The sequence below is a fragment of the Miscanthus floridulus genome, chromosome 3 (assembly GCF_019320115.1).
Source record: "Miscanthus floridulus cultivar M001 chromosome 3, ASM1932011v1, whole genome shotgun sequence".
Lineage (NCBI taxonomy): Eukaryota > Viridiplantae > Streptophyta > Magnoliopsida > Poales > Poaceae > Miscanthus > Miscanthus floridulus.
In genome coordinates, this window is record NC_089582.1 from 45,909,998 (window position 1) to 45,926,778 (window position 16,781).

General features: G+C 42.4%; 1 protein-coding gene across 4 annotated transcripts; it reads right to left on the bottom strand.

Annotated features, from left to right (window-relative positions):
* Window positions 1-5,506: 5,506 nt before the first annotated feature.
* LOC136541622 (phospholipase D delta-like) lies at window positions 5,507-12,145 on the bottom strand. Of its 4 annotated transcripts, XM_066533599.1 has the most exons (11): window positions 11,778-11,868; window positions 9,868-10,936; window positions 8,898-9,014; window positions 8,098-8,292; window positions 7,739-7,999; window positions 7,573-7,641; window positions 7,293-7,440; window positions 6,732-6,880; window positions 6,467-6,631; window positions 6,174-6,371; window positions 5,507-6,075 (listed from the first exon to the last, which is right to left on the bottom strand). In XM_066533599.1, the coding sequence occupies exons 2-11, from the start codon at window positions 10,789-10,791 to the stop codon at window positions 5,782-5,784; spliced, it is 2,520 nt and encodes an 839-aa protein (XP_066389696.1). In that variant the 5' UTR covers window positions 10,792-10,936; window positions 11,778-11,868; the 3' UTR covers window positions 5,507-5,781. The 4 variants fall into 4 exon arrangements, with proteins under 4 accessions (XP_066389696.1, XP_066389697.1, XP_066389699.1 ...); XM_066533600.1 differs by lacking the exons at window positions 9,868-10,936; window positions 11,778-11,868 and adding an exon at window positions 11,918-12,145 and having other exon boundaries at window positions 5,509-6,075; window positions 8,898-9,025; XM_066533602.1 differs by lacking the exon at window positions 9,868-10,936 and having other exon boundaries at window positions 5,510-6,075; window positions 8,898-9,025; window positions 11,778-11,797.
* Window positions 12,146-16,781: the final 4,636 nt, after the last annotated feature.

Below are 16,781 nucleotides of genomic sequence, written 5' to 3' on the forward strand. Positions count from 1 at the left end.
ATTTTGCGACGTTGTATTAGCGTGCACATAACTTTGCAGCCTCCCCCTGTTTTAATCCATTCAAATTACGTTAGATTTTGTTGACTTAACCTACGTACTAGTACCTCGCCGTTGCTCGAGGCGCTCGGCAGCCGTGACATGCCGTGCGTGATGTGCCACCAAAATCGTATATCTACTCAGCGACGGGGCTGGTTCTGGTTCTGGTTGCCTGCTTGAAGACTTGATGCCGGTGCCTCCGGTGTTGTTGCATCATCCAAGGCTGTCGTTTACGTACGACTTCTATGCAAACTCTGGTGTCCGACCCGTTCCGGAGTTCATCATCGCCCCGGTCCGTTTCGACTTCATCGTTGCTGTGCTTTGGTAAGAAATCGCGCACAATGGTTCTCTCTATCTTATCTGTTCGCTTGTCCGGTTGCTGATCCTCTCGCTTTTGATCACGTACGCTAACCATGGAGCCTGTGTGCCATGCAAGCTCTATGTCCACATACGTGATTTACATCTGAATATCTGTCAACGCCAATTTGCTGATATCCATGTCTGCTGCGGCAGACCCGTAACGCCAGCACGAACCTCATCTGCAGTGCCTATACCTTGGTCGCCTGACTCGCAAGGTCCGCAGTCTTGAGACTCTAGCACCGGTCCGATGCAATCTAAGCTCGCCTCTGTTCTCCAACTTGGCCAAAGCGGTGCTCTGGTGCAGCACGCAGGACCATGCAGCTGCTGCTCGATCATGATGGATAGAGGATCGTGTTTTAAAAGGTGAGCTGCAACTCCAATTAGTTTCCTCATAATTTTATTGGTTACCACACATTCCAGACGTCATGCTTGCATCTGAAATTACATACATTATTCATCCTGTCTCGTCATGCTCCCATCATCTAATTCCATCTTATGTACATGGTTAATTCCATGTAAACTCATATCATGTGTCTTTCCGGTGCGGTTCACTGCTCCTCTGTTCATATTTCCATCGATCTTATTTCCTGATAATTCTTCTAAAGTTAACATGTTCACGCCGTAGCTATGTTTCAGCTTGTTCTTTCCGCACTAGATTTGTAGAGACGTAATTTATATGTTTATAATTAAATTGATTAATGTGCTAGCAACTAGTTTTCTAATTTAAAAGCCATATAGGTATATATTTCGGTGTTTTATAAACAAATATTAATATGACTAATTGCAAACATTAACATGCTTTTAAATTATAAGTTTGCTTAGTTTAAACACGTATATACAATTCGATTAGATGCTCGCACATGTCAATTTGCATTTGTAAGTTAAAGTTATCAGTATAAATGATGTTCAACTATTTATAATAAATAAAATATAACTAGTTTTAACCCTGTCTTTTTAAACTGAAATATATAACTTCTCTAATCTAAATTAGTTAGCTCACATGATTTTGTTTAATTAAAACAAGCATGTAGGCTTTACCTTTTCTTTTATAATATAAAACATCTGGTAGCCATTTCTTTTTAACGGTAGTTTCGTTATCGACGTTTCTTGTGATCTCGTGACCGTAGAATTAGCTCTCTTTTAGTACGTTGTTTTTCTCTCATGTGGTGTACTGTTCTTAGTTGCTTTTTATTTGTTGCCTATGCATGGTGCTTGCTATGAATAGAACTAAGAACTGTTTATGAGCGCTGAGATCAGATAAGAAGGTCATGACCGAAAGCTGATGGTGTGAGAGTTGAGCAAGTGTTTAAGGCAAGTATAGTATGTGAGATCTTTGTTTCCTATTAACCTTAATCCATTTAATTCATATATGCATGTGTCACCTTGATAAGGATTTTCTAGAATTGTACTTATGCCTCTCCTATGGGATATTGCATTGGGTAGCTAATGCTAGTGCTCAACGAAACCATGATCTTGTAACTTGACTAATGGTATATGCAATAAACGTTAAAATATGCTTTTTAGCAACTTAGTTTAAGAGGGCTGGAGCATTGGGTTTTATGGTGCTGTAGATTCCTCTTCCTAAGGACTTATCTATAAGTGATCATCCGGGATTTACAGTACAACTATGAGGGCCACATGGCTTTGGCTTTAGCTCAGTACAAGGACCTTTTTTTTAGCTTGTTAGAGGTTACTAAAAGGCGCAAATGGGGTGTGTTTCGGGTTGGGTGTAGTGCGCCCTCTGTCCTTGTGTGTATAGCCTGCGCGGAATGTGCCATCGGAAAGGGGAGCCCTACATTTGCAGGGCACAGAAACCTAGCGGCCTTAACTTGTTAGACGAACCTTTGAAATGTTTCATAGTGTACCCTGCCTGCTTACCTTGGTAGTGTTTTGGGCACTTGCAAACCCCGGGCAAATAGGAAACACGACTTATAGTGAAGTGTACAACCTCTGCAGAGTGTAAAACTGGTATATCAGTTGTGCTCACGGTCACAAGCGGCTTTGGAACCCTTATGGAATAGAAGATCACTATTAATTATTTGTTTATGCTATTCATTAATCATGTTTACACTGATCATGTGTTTACTATGGGATTACGACAACTTGATGCTATTCATATGCTAAAATTATGATAACTAAAAGCTAAATGCTGTTAAACCTGTGTCAAACCTTTTGAGCCCCATGAACCCCATGTTATATTTGCTGAGTACGACATGTGCTCACCCTTGCTATTTTTCCACACCACCCGACTTTAGAAAAGTTGCTCCGAAGATTGATGGAGTTACAAATAAGTTCCCAGAAGACTGAGTGCTAGGCATATGATACCCCAGTCAGCTGTCCCTGTGAAGGATGGAGCCTCAAGATTAGCTACCGTTCCATGATACTTTGATGTAAGTATTAAATATGAGTATATTTTTGTTATATAATAAAGCATTGTCTCTTAATACTATTGTAATTTGTCACTATATGTGTGATTTGACTTCCTAGACACACATATAGTTAGTACTCAGTTTTTTAAAACTGGGTGTGACGATGAGGTGCTCGTACCTCCTAGTTTTGGGCTGTGGCGAGAAATATAGCAATGTTTCACTTCTCGGTGCAATACAAAGATGGAACACGTGATTGAGGTGGGTCGTGCTCCATGTTCATATTTTGGGATTTACATCATGTGGATGAAATTAAACTTTGTTCGGCATTTGATTCTGCGCAGGTGCACAGGGGGCTGAATTTCAAGTCAGTGTTGACTGCCTCTGGGAACAGAGTTGCGCGGGAGAAACCTGGGAACTTTTCTTGTGTAACAAGGGCAACAGTGTAGCGCTAGCACAGCAACCAGCAAAAGGCCCGTGTAAAGAATTATTTTTACACAGAAGTGCTTTACTTCTACCTTTTGTAGGATATGTAAGAGGTAGCACAAGATGTCCGTTTCACGTGGTAATCCCAAAAGGCAGTGATATTATTACCTTACCTTATGATAGTATATGTTTGTGTAAGTGATAGCACAAGATGGTCTAAGCCTGGTGGAAGCAAGGTTAGAGAGAGAGAGAGAGAGAGAGAGAGAGAGAGAGAGAGAGGAGCAATCCTGTTTTGCGATTAAAAAAATTGGCTTCGCCCGGACCGGAGACCTTCAGTGTGTTAGACTGACGTGATAACCAACTACACCACGAAACCATGCGTTATTTCAGTGTATCTCTGTTTCAAATCAAATCAGTAATAATGTGCTGTCAGCTAGCCACAATTCGGTGTCGACACAATGACACCACCAATGCCAAAAGAACAGAATTCCCCAGAAAAATATTGCTATGAACCCTTCAAGCATTAGTCGTTGGAACTGTGCTCCTTTGCACATATTCTTTTTTTTTTAACAAAAGGCAGTGCCGCGGGGTAAGAGTTTTACGTAAAGGAGGCACCCCTGGTGCCAACACTACGGTCGTAAGACCAGAAATGAAACACATGTCCCACCCTTAAGAGGATTTACCTATCAAAGGACACAGCCTGCGACCATGGTTTCCTTTTTCGGCCGAAATCTCCTGATATTTCTGATATATCCTTTTTATCCGTAGGTGCCGATAAGAAAATATCTATCTTTTTTGTACAAATTTTGTTTAAATTTATTTAAATTTACTTAAATTCAAATTAAATTTTATTTGAATTTGGTCCGATATTTCTGATATATCCTGTTTATCTTCTTTATCTGTGACCCCCGATAAATTTTAATTCCCGAAAATGAAAACCTTGCGTGCGACGTTGCATTATATCCTCTTTTGTCAAGTAGGCCACCTGCTGGGCCGTTTTCTGGGCGTTGTTGAAGATCCTCCTATTCCTCTCCTTCCATAAGTTCCATACAATGTAAATGATGATTCCATTGAACCGCCTTCGGTCTTGTTTTGGCACCTTGCTTGCCGCCTCCTCCCACCAATTGGCAAAGCAGGTACGGCTGTGGTAGTTGCACACAGAAATTTTCCTATGACAGAATTTGGTTCCAAACTGCTCTAGCGAAAGGGCACAACAAGGAGAGATGTACCCCTGTCTCCAGGGGCCATTACACATGACACAGTGCTCTTGGTGTGGCCATCCTCTCTTCTTAAGATTACCTGCCATTAGGATTTTATCATCATGAGGATCCAGGCGTGGATTTTGCATTTGCTTTCCACATGTGCTTTCCAGATGAGGTCATGGTGAAATTTCCGATGTGAACCTCGAAATTGTATCCTATATGCCGAGCGAGTGGAGTAATTTCCTTCAGCCGTCCACTTTCAAGTGATTGAGTCCTGCACGCCCTCCGGCAGCTGCACATCTAGTAATTTGATCCACAGATCGAGATGAACTCCCTGATTTGCGCAGTTGTTGTGATACGCGTCTGCAGCGATATGATCCAACTCCCATTGTGTAATTCCTGGCTAACCGTCCTATTTTTTCTGCATGCCAGCTTGAACAGGTTAGGAGCTAGAAATCTGGGAGCCTCCCCTTCTAGCTAGACGTGGTGCCAGAACCGAGCTTTGTGTCCATTGCCAATTGTGACCGTGGTGGAGGCATTGAACAGGAGGTGATCTATATCCTTAATTGGTACTTCCGTTGCCACCCACGGTTTGGAGTCATCCGTCCATTCCTGCCATAGCCATCGGAGGCACAACGCTCTCCCAAATCTCTCTAAGTCTGGCACCCCCATTCCCCCAAGTCCTTGGGCATGCAGTTGGTCGGCCAATTTACTAGGCAGTGGCCTCCATTAGTATTCTCATCTCCTTTCCAAAGAAACCATCTTCGGTTTGCACATATTCAGTTTAGTCTGAATTCAGTACTAACCTGTCCTTGGACGTTGCAACATTTTTTCCCTGAAATCATATGATTCGAACATACATAGCATGAACGCAGTTTAGTCTGAATTTCAGTACTAACCTATCCTTGGACCTTGCAACATCTTTCCCTGAAATCATATGATTCGAACACACACAGCAAGAACGACGGGAACTGAAGTGCCAAATGGTCTTGTATTCCAACATCTTAACCAGAACTCTATCCAGTAATCCAGATCCCTGTTTTTTAGTCGAGAAAAGATCTTTACTTAAGGTTTTTAGCCTCAATATCATCAGCTGTTATCAGAAGCTAATTTAAGCAAAGATGGCATTGAGCCCCAACGAAATTGCAATGGCCAAAGAATAATATTGCCATATGCAAAACCGTTACCATGCACGTCTCTTTTCATCATAATGTATAATACATACATACATACACTTTTTCATCATATCATACATTACAGCCTTAAAGCTAGAAATCGACCAACAACTTTCCCAAGTATCAACCACTTGTTGGACCACGTCCAATGATTCTGACGAGCAGAGCTTCAGCTCTCCATGTGCCACCTTCGAGCTTCTTCAAGCTCCATTCAACTCACGTCGTCAACGCATTGGGGAGCGACGAGTGCGTGCCCAGCACCTTGCCACCGACATCTGGGAAGCTCTCCTGCCCAGGCAGCAGTCCCACCGTCCCATCTTGTTCAACCCTCACGGGGTACTTCATGAGGTGGCCCTTCATATCCACCATCTGTGGCGAGACATAGCACGCCCAGTTGTCATCTGCCATCTGGTTCACCCGCTGCACGCACTCCTCGGACTCTGGCCGGCGGAAACACTCCTCCACTGTGCCCAGGTGCTCCGCCCAAAGAGACATCCTGTACCCATACACCTGCAGATGAACAGCAATGCAACCGGCACATGTGTTATGGCTTATGTGCTTCAGCGCTATCTGTGGTGCAAAGAATTCCATACAGAGGAGAGACGTGCCTGTCCTCTTGGAGGGCTGCCGCTTCCAGCCCAGCTGTAGTGAGGCTGGTACGCACCCATGGCGATCTCTGTGTCCCGTGAGCCGTCCATGGATCTCTGGTTTATGTTAGCTGATCCGATGAGCACGTACTCGTCGTCGATAATCATCCCTTTTGAGTGCACATAGATCATGAACCTCCTGAACTTCTGGGCCAAACGCTGGAAGAAAAGAAAGGAAGTCAGTCTATCCTTGTAAAACAGATCTAGTTAAATAGCACATTTGAGCAACTTATTCAAGAATGCAGTGTAGTTACCAGTGCAGAGTTCTCATTGGAATTGTTTGTCGACGAAACTTCATTCAAGACTTCACGCTTGCCAAGGCAATAGAAGTTCAGGTACTCCTGTGGATGGCTTTCATGTAGACCCTCCTTTCGTAGAGCATCTGCGACGATCTTGTACATCATGGACATGGTATGCCCCTTGAAGAGATAAAATGGAAGCAATGAAAAAAAAAACATAAGGGAAAAAACAGTGCATCAAATATTTTCAATGAAAATGCGACCATGACGAGGAGCCAACCTGCCAATAGAGTATCTCCTGCATAGCAGCAGTTGTTGGATTGCCTTCAGGCCACATCGGTATAACAATGTATGCTGCAAACCTTTCCTTTGCCTTAATCTTTCTTGCAATCTTTATGGCCAATTCAATTGGTATTAGGTTCTCAGCACCTGTTGCCAAAAGAGCAGTTCAAATCATAAGTTGGATTCGCCTTAGTGATCTTGATATAGAAAAATGCATCAAATGGTATATGCATTACATATTACTAGTTTCTTCCATCACCTTATGCAATCAAACCAGTCATATTTATGCTCTTTCTTTTTACCTTGGATAAGTGGTAAAAGGTTCAATTATTCCTCAGTCAATACTTACGAGTGCTAAAATAAGGTCGTTATTTGCTTGTAATGACAGATCTAGAACTAAACTAGGTTATATGTCTAATAGTGGAAACTGAAGCAACAAATATTACAAGATCCAAAAAGCAAGTCCTGATGTAGAGGGAATGGTGGTACAAATGGGAGGATTAAGAACAAGCGAGAACAAAACAAAAGTAATTCATGTAGCTAACAGTCAACTTGTTACCTGCACTTCGGTGTGCAGACCAGTAGTATGAAGACCCAATAAAGTACTGATTTTCAATATAGACAAAGTGCTGCGCAGATCTGATCGCTTTAACATATGCATTGTGTATGCTTTTGTCTATCTGCAGATTCTTTGCACAGACAAGATTCTGCACAACAAAAGGGTACAACAGCATCTTACAGATAGAAAGCTTGCATTTTAATGTTTTTTAAATTAATTATGCCAGGTCTCCATTAAAACAAATTCACATTCCATGGCTATTCGCTGAAATGGATCATACCTGGGATTCAGCCTCTTGAACAAGTTTTGGGAATCCTTTTACAGATCCTGAATCAATTGATCGGAAAACCTAACCAAATATGAGAAGATAAACAAATCTACAACCTAGTAGAGTAATAATAGAATAGAGCTGTTACATTGATCCCAATATGAATAACTCATTGTACCTGTACATGCCAATTTTCAGGATCTTTTTCTTCAACAACATGTGCATTTAATTCATCTGCAGAGGGGGAAACAATCCATGACATCCTATCAATTTTTACCAATGTATCATGATGCCAACTCACAGCTCTTCTGACACTGACTTTCCATTTTGCAGATTTTCTCCATCTCTGTTCAAAGTTTGTAAGTATATCATATGCAGCAGGACCCTCGATTTTACAATGTAAATCATGCCATGGCTGTCTGGGTCCATGCTTATTAACCTGTCATGATGCTGACTTTATCAATACTAGCATAGAAAGTTCTGTAAGAGAGTCAGCAAAATAGTTGGAGAGGAAAAAATAGATGGTAGAGAACTTACAGGGAATGTGGGGTTGTGGAAATCATCCTTGAAAATAGTATCTAAATCCTTGAAAAGCCTGTGTTCAGGTGTATCATATCTGCCATCACACAAGTCTAGACCACCAATAAAAGCAGTTATTTTTCGATTGTTTCCTGTGGCTTGGGTGTCTACAATGACACATTTCTGATGGTGTGTAAATAAAGTTCCTACAACCTGGAGAAGATAACTTGTTTTTTTAAGATATACTAGTAGTAAGTGTTACAGAACTCAGAGGTAAGGGTGTAAGTGCTATAAAATAAGTAGGACGTATGAACTACGGATTCTAACTCCAAACCCAGAACTTCATTACGAATACTTCTGTATTCAAATTCAGTTAAGGAGACTCACCAAGAGCACTATGCAAGCAGCGTGCTCATATACCTAGCCAACAGTTCATCACTTTTTTCTACCCAAGGTTTCTCCACAAGAATGCTATAACATACACAATGCGAATTTGAGTCTTCGTTTTTCAGCAGCATATATATCAAACTGCCAACTTTATCACTAACTCGCAACTTTTTATTCGAACCAAAAAGTATATACAGCTTTAATAAAATGCAAGTGGGCATCTTCTGTACAAGTTCAACATTCTATCAGCTCAAAATGTAGGTTTATGTTTTGGAGGACAATGCACAGGATGTGGAGAGTGAGTCACAATGTACATGAGAGGACAAAGGACTAACAGAGACAATAAGAATGAGTGCTTGATACGATGAAACCAGCAATGTAGCAATTCAGTGTACATGTATGTAACAACAAGGGAGAAACAATATCCAAACCTGCTGCTTGAAAATGCTAAGTTTGTTGCTAGCATAGCGAGGAGACAGCACACAATGGACACCTGAATGCCTGAAATATTTTCGAGCTTCTTCATCATGTGTATGCATGAGACCATCCTGCATTCCACCTACATCATTTCTATCAGACTATTCTTCTCTAAAGGAAGCAACAAACATGCACTAATAGTCAAAACAATAAGAGCAGTAACTGAAACTTGCAGTTTGCATTCTATTCTTCTTTAGGCTTATCTTGTTCATAATTTTTTTCAAGAAAAACACAGATGACTGATTATCATTATATTAAGATAGAAAAATATAAATAATTACAGAATAAACCGAAAATTCAACATAAATAACAAAGAAGAATAAAAAGACACAACATATGCAGGTTTAAATAGTTTAACAATTGACCTTATTAGCTTAGTTCTTTGTGTATTCATCTTGACAACAATCTTAGGAGACACCAGGGACATTGACCATAAGGAATTACACATCCTCAAAATACCTCTACCTTTTCAGTTATTATATTCTTCCATTCATCATTATCACCTAGTAATTAGACAAGAGTACTATCTAGTCCTTGTTTGCTATCTGTCTACCTCTTGACAACCATTTAAGCAAAATAGTGAAATAAAAAAAAAACTGGACCTGCGAGGGTATGACCACCCCCAGGCATTGCATTAAGAAGAAGACCTTCTCACGTAGGCCTAGAAAACCCCCGAACCCCTGCCCCACCCTTACACAGCGGCATCGTCGCCCTGTGAGAACGGGCCGGTCCTTAGACCTGTGCTTTGGCGTGGGACAGACGAGGGGATTTTTTTAACCCCAGCCTGAAATTCGCTCCCACGGAGAGTCGAACCCAGGACCTGAGGAGTGCCGCCGGAACGCTCTAACCAGTTGGACTAGAGGATATTTATCCATTTCAGCAAAGTAGGAAATGAAGAGGTTCTATGGGAGGAAAGAATCCTACTGTTTTTAAGAGAAATTTGTCATGTGATGTTTTGTCATCCCAAAGCAACACTATAACACGGACTCCTTCTTGAACTTTGCGCTTCAAAATTTCCCCAATGGTGACAGGGTTTCCATTGGGAACAGGTTTTGTTGACTCCCTTACAAGCTTCACAGGATGATACAAGGACCAGCCGACTATGTAGATAAGGTGATGAGCCTCAATGATTGCATGACAAATATCTTCCCAGCATTTGTTTTGTTCATATGTCCTCCCACCATCCATCTCAATCTGAGGTTGAAAATTGTCAGGAACATGAGCATCTTGATATAGTGTGACCCTGCCACCCTTCCTAAGAGGGAAATATGCATTTGGGACACCAACACTCTGAGGGCCATCAGCACCAACTCCATCCTTGTATAGTGGGTTCATGTCGATTGGCTTATACTGGATATTTAAATGCAGCTCAGGAGATGGCTTCATAGGATTACTGTACTGACCAGAAATTGGAAACCAGCCACCGACCATATCACCTGGTGTGATGTGCTCAACTGGTATTGAAGCCACACCGATAAGCTCTGCCCCAAAAACATCGTTGTCCTTTACAAGAAACTCAATTCTGCTAACTGAATGAGCAACTTGAACATAGAAATGTTCATCCCATTTAGGGTTCTCCGAGTTGGGAATGACTCGAGTTTGTGCCACCGTTGCTCCTGAGAGACAAACTGAAACATACGGATCACTAGTGATGATCTTCCTCATGTCTGGGTGGGTGTTCTCCGACTTCCCACAATCAGTGCTGCAAGCTCCATACCCAGTAAAGCATTTTCGCATCCTTTCTGTCATGAGATCCATATTGGGGAGACATTTTGCTTCAATTATTTGTATATCCAAGTCTCCATGCAACAGCATACTAACCCCAGATTCAGCTGAGTGCTTTCCCATTTTATCACGGTATAAAAAAGATCCACCAGACAATAAGATGAACCAGAAGCTAAACTGTCATTATCCTAGAGAAAACATCCTTTGCCAACCAAATCATACTGAAGGGCGCTGAGACCTTTATAGGTTATACAAATACAGAAGGAACCTGCAGAGTGAACTCAATTTTCAGAGGACGCATTCATAATAAACATCAGAAAAGTGAAGACGGCACATATTTTGCAATGTGGACCCGAAAGCCTGAATCCCTTGGTTATGCAGTGGCATTCAGTTTCAGTAATTTGTTTTTGACAAAAGTCCAAGGAGTTTTTGGATTCTCTGAATAACATGAGATCCTAATTCCTATTGACTGGTTGGGAACACGGGCATTGGATCAAAGTAGAAAGAAGACACTCCACAACTTTGACATGATTGTATCGGTGCTCCCTCCTCCACTTGTATTTGGTTTGTGTAAACATCTCAAATTCATAATTGCATACGTCTGTCTAATAACTCCCTACTCCCATTCAATAGACTCACCCTAGAATCAGTCCTATGAAATCAAGTTTTCACAAGATCCATCTATTGAATGATTGTATCACCAACCGGCTGTAGCAAAGAATCTGATTCCACGAGCATAAGAAGCAAAACGATCAAATCAACATATCTAGCATCTTAAGCTAAAGTGGAGGTCATCTGATTATGCGAGCAAAGGCCAAAAGGAACCTTATGATTGTTGGATAATGTATTGTGCTAGAATTCCACAGCTCTTAAGCTAAAGTGGAGGTCATCTGATTATGCGAGCAGAGGCCAAAAAAGAACCATATGATTATTGGATAAGGTATTGTGCTAGAATTCCACAACTATATTAATATATATGTAACACACATTGTAAGGTAATCGAGTTTTACTCTCCTAAAAGCATATATATACGCTTTAATATTTCAATGATAAATGCATAACTATCACTGAGCGCTAATGCACCTAGCAATTCTAGTGGAATAACATACCTGAACATGCAAATACAGTAACTGATTAAAACCAGAAGCCAATAAACAATCCCCAATCGGAAGCCGGAGAGAAAGGGAGAGAGGCAGAGCGGAAAGAGAAGAGAAATAGAAGATAAGGGAAGAGGGGACGGTGGGCAAACCGATAAATGTCCCGGTTGGCCATTCCCGTGGCGCGCGGAGTGCACGGGGCAACGAGCGGCGCAGGCGGCAGGGCCAGGGGCGCCGGTGGAGTAGCATAGACCGGGGGCTCATGCGCCCCGGTGAAAGCTGACGAACGAGCGGTCAGCGGTGGACGGGGTGCGCGCAGTTCGGGTCCCGAGCGCGCCGGGCAGAAGAGTGATGCGGCGCCTCCGTCGGCGGCGGCGGCGGGCGCGGGCCTCGTCTGGAATAAAAGAAAATTTGATAAATTTGTTTTTCGAGTAGTTAAAAAATACTGTAGAAAATATATTTGTTGGCTTTCTCCTATCATTTTCAGTATTTATAGCTTTTAAAAAGTCAAAAATAATTTTGCATCGGAAATCCCGCACTATTTTAAAATTATTTCGACCATTTTTATATTTTTTCTAATTTATATTTGTACTGGAAACATATGTTTTCTTTTTATTCTGCCTCTATATTGACAGATTGGATATTGTATCATGAGTCATGAATTATTTTTATAAGTCATCCTAATTATTTTATTTTTTTCACTCTTGTACGTTTACGTTACAAACCTTATTCTTTTCCCACATTCTCCCACCTCCGTATTCATCCATGGGTTACTTGCGCTTAGAACATCTCTAAACTCCACTCCCCATCTTGATCTTTTAGTAATAATACTAAAAAAACAGCTCTCCAACAACTCCCTATCTCACCTCATCTTTACGCGCTTGGAAAATTGATCCGATAGCGTGTGTATTGATCGGCCAAAGAGGTGAAATGACATAGGGGAAAAATAAGGAGTACGACAGGGTTATCAATGCAAATGTACTAGAGATAAAAGTAAAAAAAAGCGGTTGGTATGATTTAGAAATAGTTTTGGATTTCTGATATAAAATTATTTTCTATATTTTGCAAGCCAGATTTTACAAACCATTAGAGAAATACAACAAATATGTTCCCACACAGGCTACAGCTCGCTGCCCCAACCCCGAAGCCGTGCAAGTCAAAAAAAGAACCCCAAAGCCACACCCTGGGCAAGCTGATTTTTTTTAATTTAACATTTTTTGTAAACTAATTTTAAATCTAACATTGTTTTTTTTTCAAAACTAACACTTTTGGCCGCGTCTATTGCCATGGCGCGACGAAAAGCCTATGCCGCGCCATGCATGGTGGCGCGACGGGTGGCTGACGTGGCGACGACTGGAAAGGCTGATCGGTGACGTGGCAGGGCCTATCGCGCCACCGATCTTGGCGCAGCAATGCCGCGCCCTGACCCGTGGCGCGGTAGAGCCGAATAAAAGCCCCGCTGCCAGTCCCGTCTACTCGAGCAACAAGCCCGCCTGGCCGCCGCGCCCACGCCCGCCCGCTTCAGCCGCCGCCGAGCACGCCGGCCGCCGCGCCACGAACGCCGGCACGCCACGGCCTGCCAAGGCCAGCGGCCGCGCCTCCTAGCCCGGTCTAGTGTGCCATCGCCGTGAGGACGAGCGCCACTGCCGTGAGGTACTTCCCTAGTGTATTTGTTGATTGAATCGACATTGTTAGTATAGTAAGTTAGTAAAATAAATAAAGTGAGTATAATTAGTAAAATATAGTTAGTTAGTATAGGTAATATAGTAAGTTAGTATAGATAGTAAAGTTAGGTAGTTTAGTTAGTACAGTTAGTGAGTCTAGTTATAAATTGAATTTAGTCTAATTAGTTGTTGTAGTTAGCCTTGTATAAATGCTAATATTAGATTAGTTAGTATAATTATAGTTAGAATAGGTATTAATATTACTATGGATATTACGTACCACGATTTCGACGACTTGATGAAGTTTCTTGAAATACTTTCGCAGATGAATTGTTGTATTAGAGTTTTATATGGAGAAAGTGTTAGGAGAGAAGACGGTATGTTTGAGGATATGGAAGAAGAATTAGAATGGTTTGATGAACCTCCTAGCTTCAACGACCTTTGTGTCCGTTTGAATATAAAGTTTGACGGTGATTTCACACTGAAGGGGATGTTTGATACTGGGAAGACTAGGGCACACTATGTCCTCATGCCCTTGCGCGACCATGCTCACTTGTCCCGCTACACTACAGTGCTCCAAGGTTCCAATGTGTCCATGGCTTAGGTGGTGCTGGAGAATGGGTACAGGATGCAAGGTGTTTAGGACGGCCCGTCCATTGATGGTGTTGGATGCAATGAACAAGAATTAGGGGTCGAAGGGGAAGCAACTCAGGATAACATAGATTTGGACGGTCAGTTGATGCAGGAGCAGTTTTATTCAACTACAGTAGGCTGTATAAGCAATGACTTCGATGTGAATGAGTTTGAACGGGTAGAGGAGGAGCAGGAGGAGGAGGACAGGATCGGTGATATAGTTAGCAGTGATTCAGATGATTCTGATGTTGACCAAGGAGGTACAGATGCTATGCCAACACCGGTTGATACCATGCCAGTACTGGTTCATACTATGCCATTACCAGTACCAACTGAGGTTTTGCATGGTATCTAGGCTCAGGGTAGATTAGTCACAGATTTGATAGCAGATGATACCCACTATGATTCATGGGCCAGAATTAGCGAAGCACAACAGTATGTTCCACCACCACCTTACACAGCGACTGAGCTTGAGCAACTAAGGTCAATGAACGTACCTTTTAGGGGCGTTCCGAACTATAGGGATGTCAGCATGACGGATATGACAGTTTGTGACACCGGTCTCTAGATGTGTAGGAAATCATTGTATGACCATGAGAAAGAAACCCTTAGGAAGGGGATGATATTCAATACTATGTTAGAGATGAAGCTCTTCCTTCAGGACTATGATGTGTACCACCATAGGCCGTACACCGTCACTCATTCGGACCAGGAGTTGAGGTACCATGTGATATGCAAAAACAGTTGTATATGGAGGTTAAATGCATGAAAGAGACAGAGTGATGGCAAGTGTAGGATAAGTAAAGTTATCAAACCCCACACTTGCCTATCAAATAGGGGGAAGGAAAATCATCAGCAGCTCACTACACGTTACCTTGCCCATTGTATATTTGGGCTCATTGATGACAATAACAACATTTCGTTGTCTTCTTTACAACAGTCCATATCTGGATTCGTTAAGTACGATGTGAAGTACGGAAAGGCTTGGCGTGCTAAGCAAATTGCCCTGGCGATTCGATGGGGTAGTTGGGAGGAAGGGTACAATAGGGTGCCCCGCATCTTATGTGCAATGTATTACTACACCCCTAACTTGAAATGGTTTGTGGACATCGGAGGGATGTGTTTTTGGGACCCATTGAGGCATGTCCTCTATCGTGTGTTCTAGTCGTTTGCACAAATGAAACATGCATTCCAGTTTGTCGGCCAGTCGTACTTGTTGATGGCACTTTCTTGATAGAAAAGTACAGGGGCACTTTCATGATGGCTGCTACTGTTGATCCTGCGGACTAGATAGTACCCATGGTTTTTGCTTTGGTAGAGGGAGAGAACAATGAATCGTGGTCATGGTTCATGCGGCTTATACATGTACAAGTGCTTGACCCATCTCGCACTATATGTTTAATCTCGGACCGTCACCTAGAGCTTCTTAATGCTACAGCTGAGCATATAGATGGGTTCCCGTCTCTAGTGCATAGATGGTGCATGAGACACTTTGCCGCTAATTTCTGGCGGCGTCAGTGGAAGCAGGAGGCATGTGACAAGGTAAAGGCTCTATGTTGTGTACGTACAGAGCACCAGTTTAAGGAGACAAAGAGAGAACTAGACAAGATGGTAAATGGAGCAGGAAAGGCTTGGTTAGAGGCGTAGATAGAACAAAAGGCTCAGTGGGCATTAGCATATGACGAGGGGGGTTTTAGGTATGGCATCATGACCACTAACTCCTCGGAGTTCTTCAACCATGTATTCACCGAAGTTCGATCGTTGCCTATGTCTGGAATTGTTGAGTTCTCCTTTTATGAGTGCAACGAATATTTTGTGAAGAGGTGGGAACTTGCGTAAAGGAATATAGCTGAGTAGGGGCGTTTTGGAAAGGCCAGAGCTGAATATTTGAAGGAGGCCGATGAATTGGTCAAGCAGCACACTGCCAAGCCATATGAACCCCGCCGCCATATCTTTAGTGTACGGGGCAAGGGTGGCATAAGTTTGGACGGTGAACGTTATGGTGGACGAAACTACTGAGTTGATCTTGAAAAGGTAGAGTGCAGTTGCAACGGTCCTCAGATCATGCATGCCCCTTGCTCTCATATGATCATGGCCTATAGGGTTCGTGGGTACAACTATGAGGATCTGCCATATATGTCACCCTTTATATCTCCATTCGAACACTGTTAGTATTTGGGAGATGAGCTTCGAGCCATACCTTGATCCGACACAGTGGCCACCTTATAATGGTTATGACTATATGCCACATCTAGATCTAATGAAGGTAGGGAAGGGTAGGAGGAAGAAGAAGCGACTCAAGGGGGACATGGACGCTATGAGAGGGTATGGCGAAGACATGTATGACAGGGGAGACTTCAACGAGACCCATGGCAGGAATCTTTGCTTCGTTTGCAAAGAATCTGGTCACAAGGCTAGCAGGCATAGAAGATGAGGGCAATAGGTGCTTTCATATTATGTTCGTATTTCATAACAAGTAGTTCAAATTTTGCAATGCTACATAATGTTAATTTGAATATTGTTAATTTGAATATCTAACCCTTTGTTTATCAATTTGTAACAGGATGGCCCCTCCCACGCCGCACAAGATGTACCCCCTTCTTGAGGTGGAGTATGATGATCCCCTTCTTCCACCGAATGATGAGGTTTCCAAGATGCGTTCGAGGGATCCTTACATTTCTGGGACTTAGTTCGTTACGTCGAACTTATGTCAAATGAA

What these genes read in the sequence shown, in the direction of transcription:
- LOC136541622 (XM_066533599.1), bottom strand. Translation starts at nt 10,791, where the DNA reads ATGGGAAAGCACTCAGCTGAATCTGGGGTTAGTATGCTGTTGCATGGA. An exon ending in TTCAAGAGGCTGAATCCCAG is followed by an intron (nt 7,441 to 7,572) that starts GTATGATCCATT and finishes TTTGTTGTGCAG; the next exon opens with AATCTTGTCTGTGCAAAGAA. An exon ending in GCAGCCCTCCAAGAGGACAG is followed by an intron (nt 6,076 to 6,173) that starts GCACGTCTCTCC and finishes GTTCATCTGCAG; the next exon opens with GTGTATGGGTACAGGATGTC.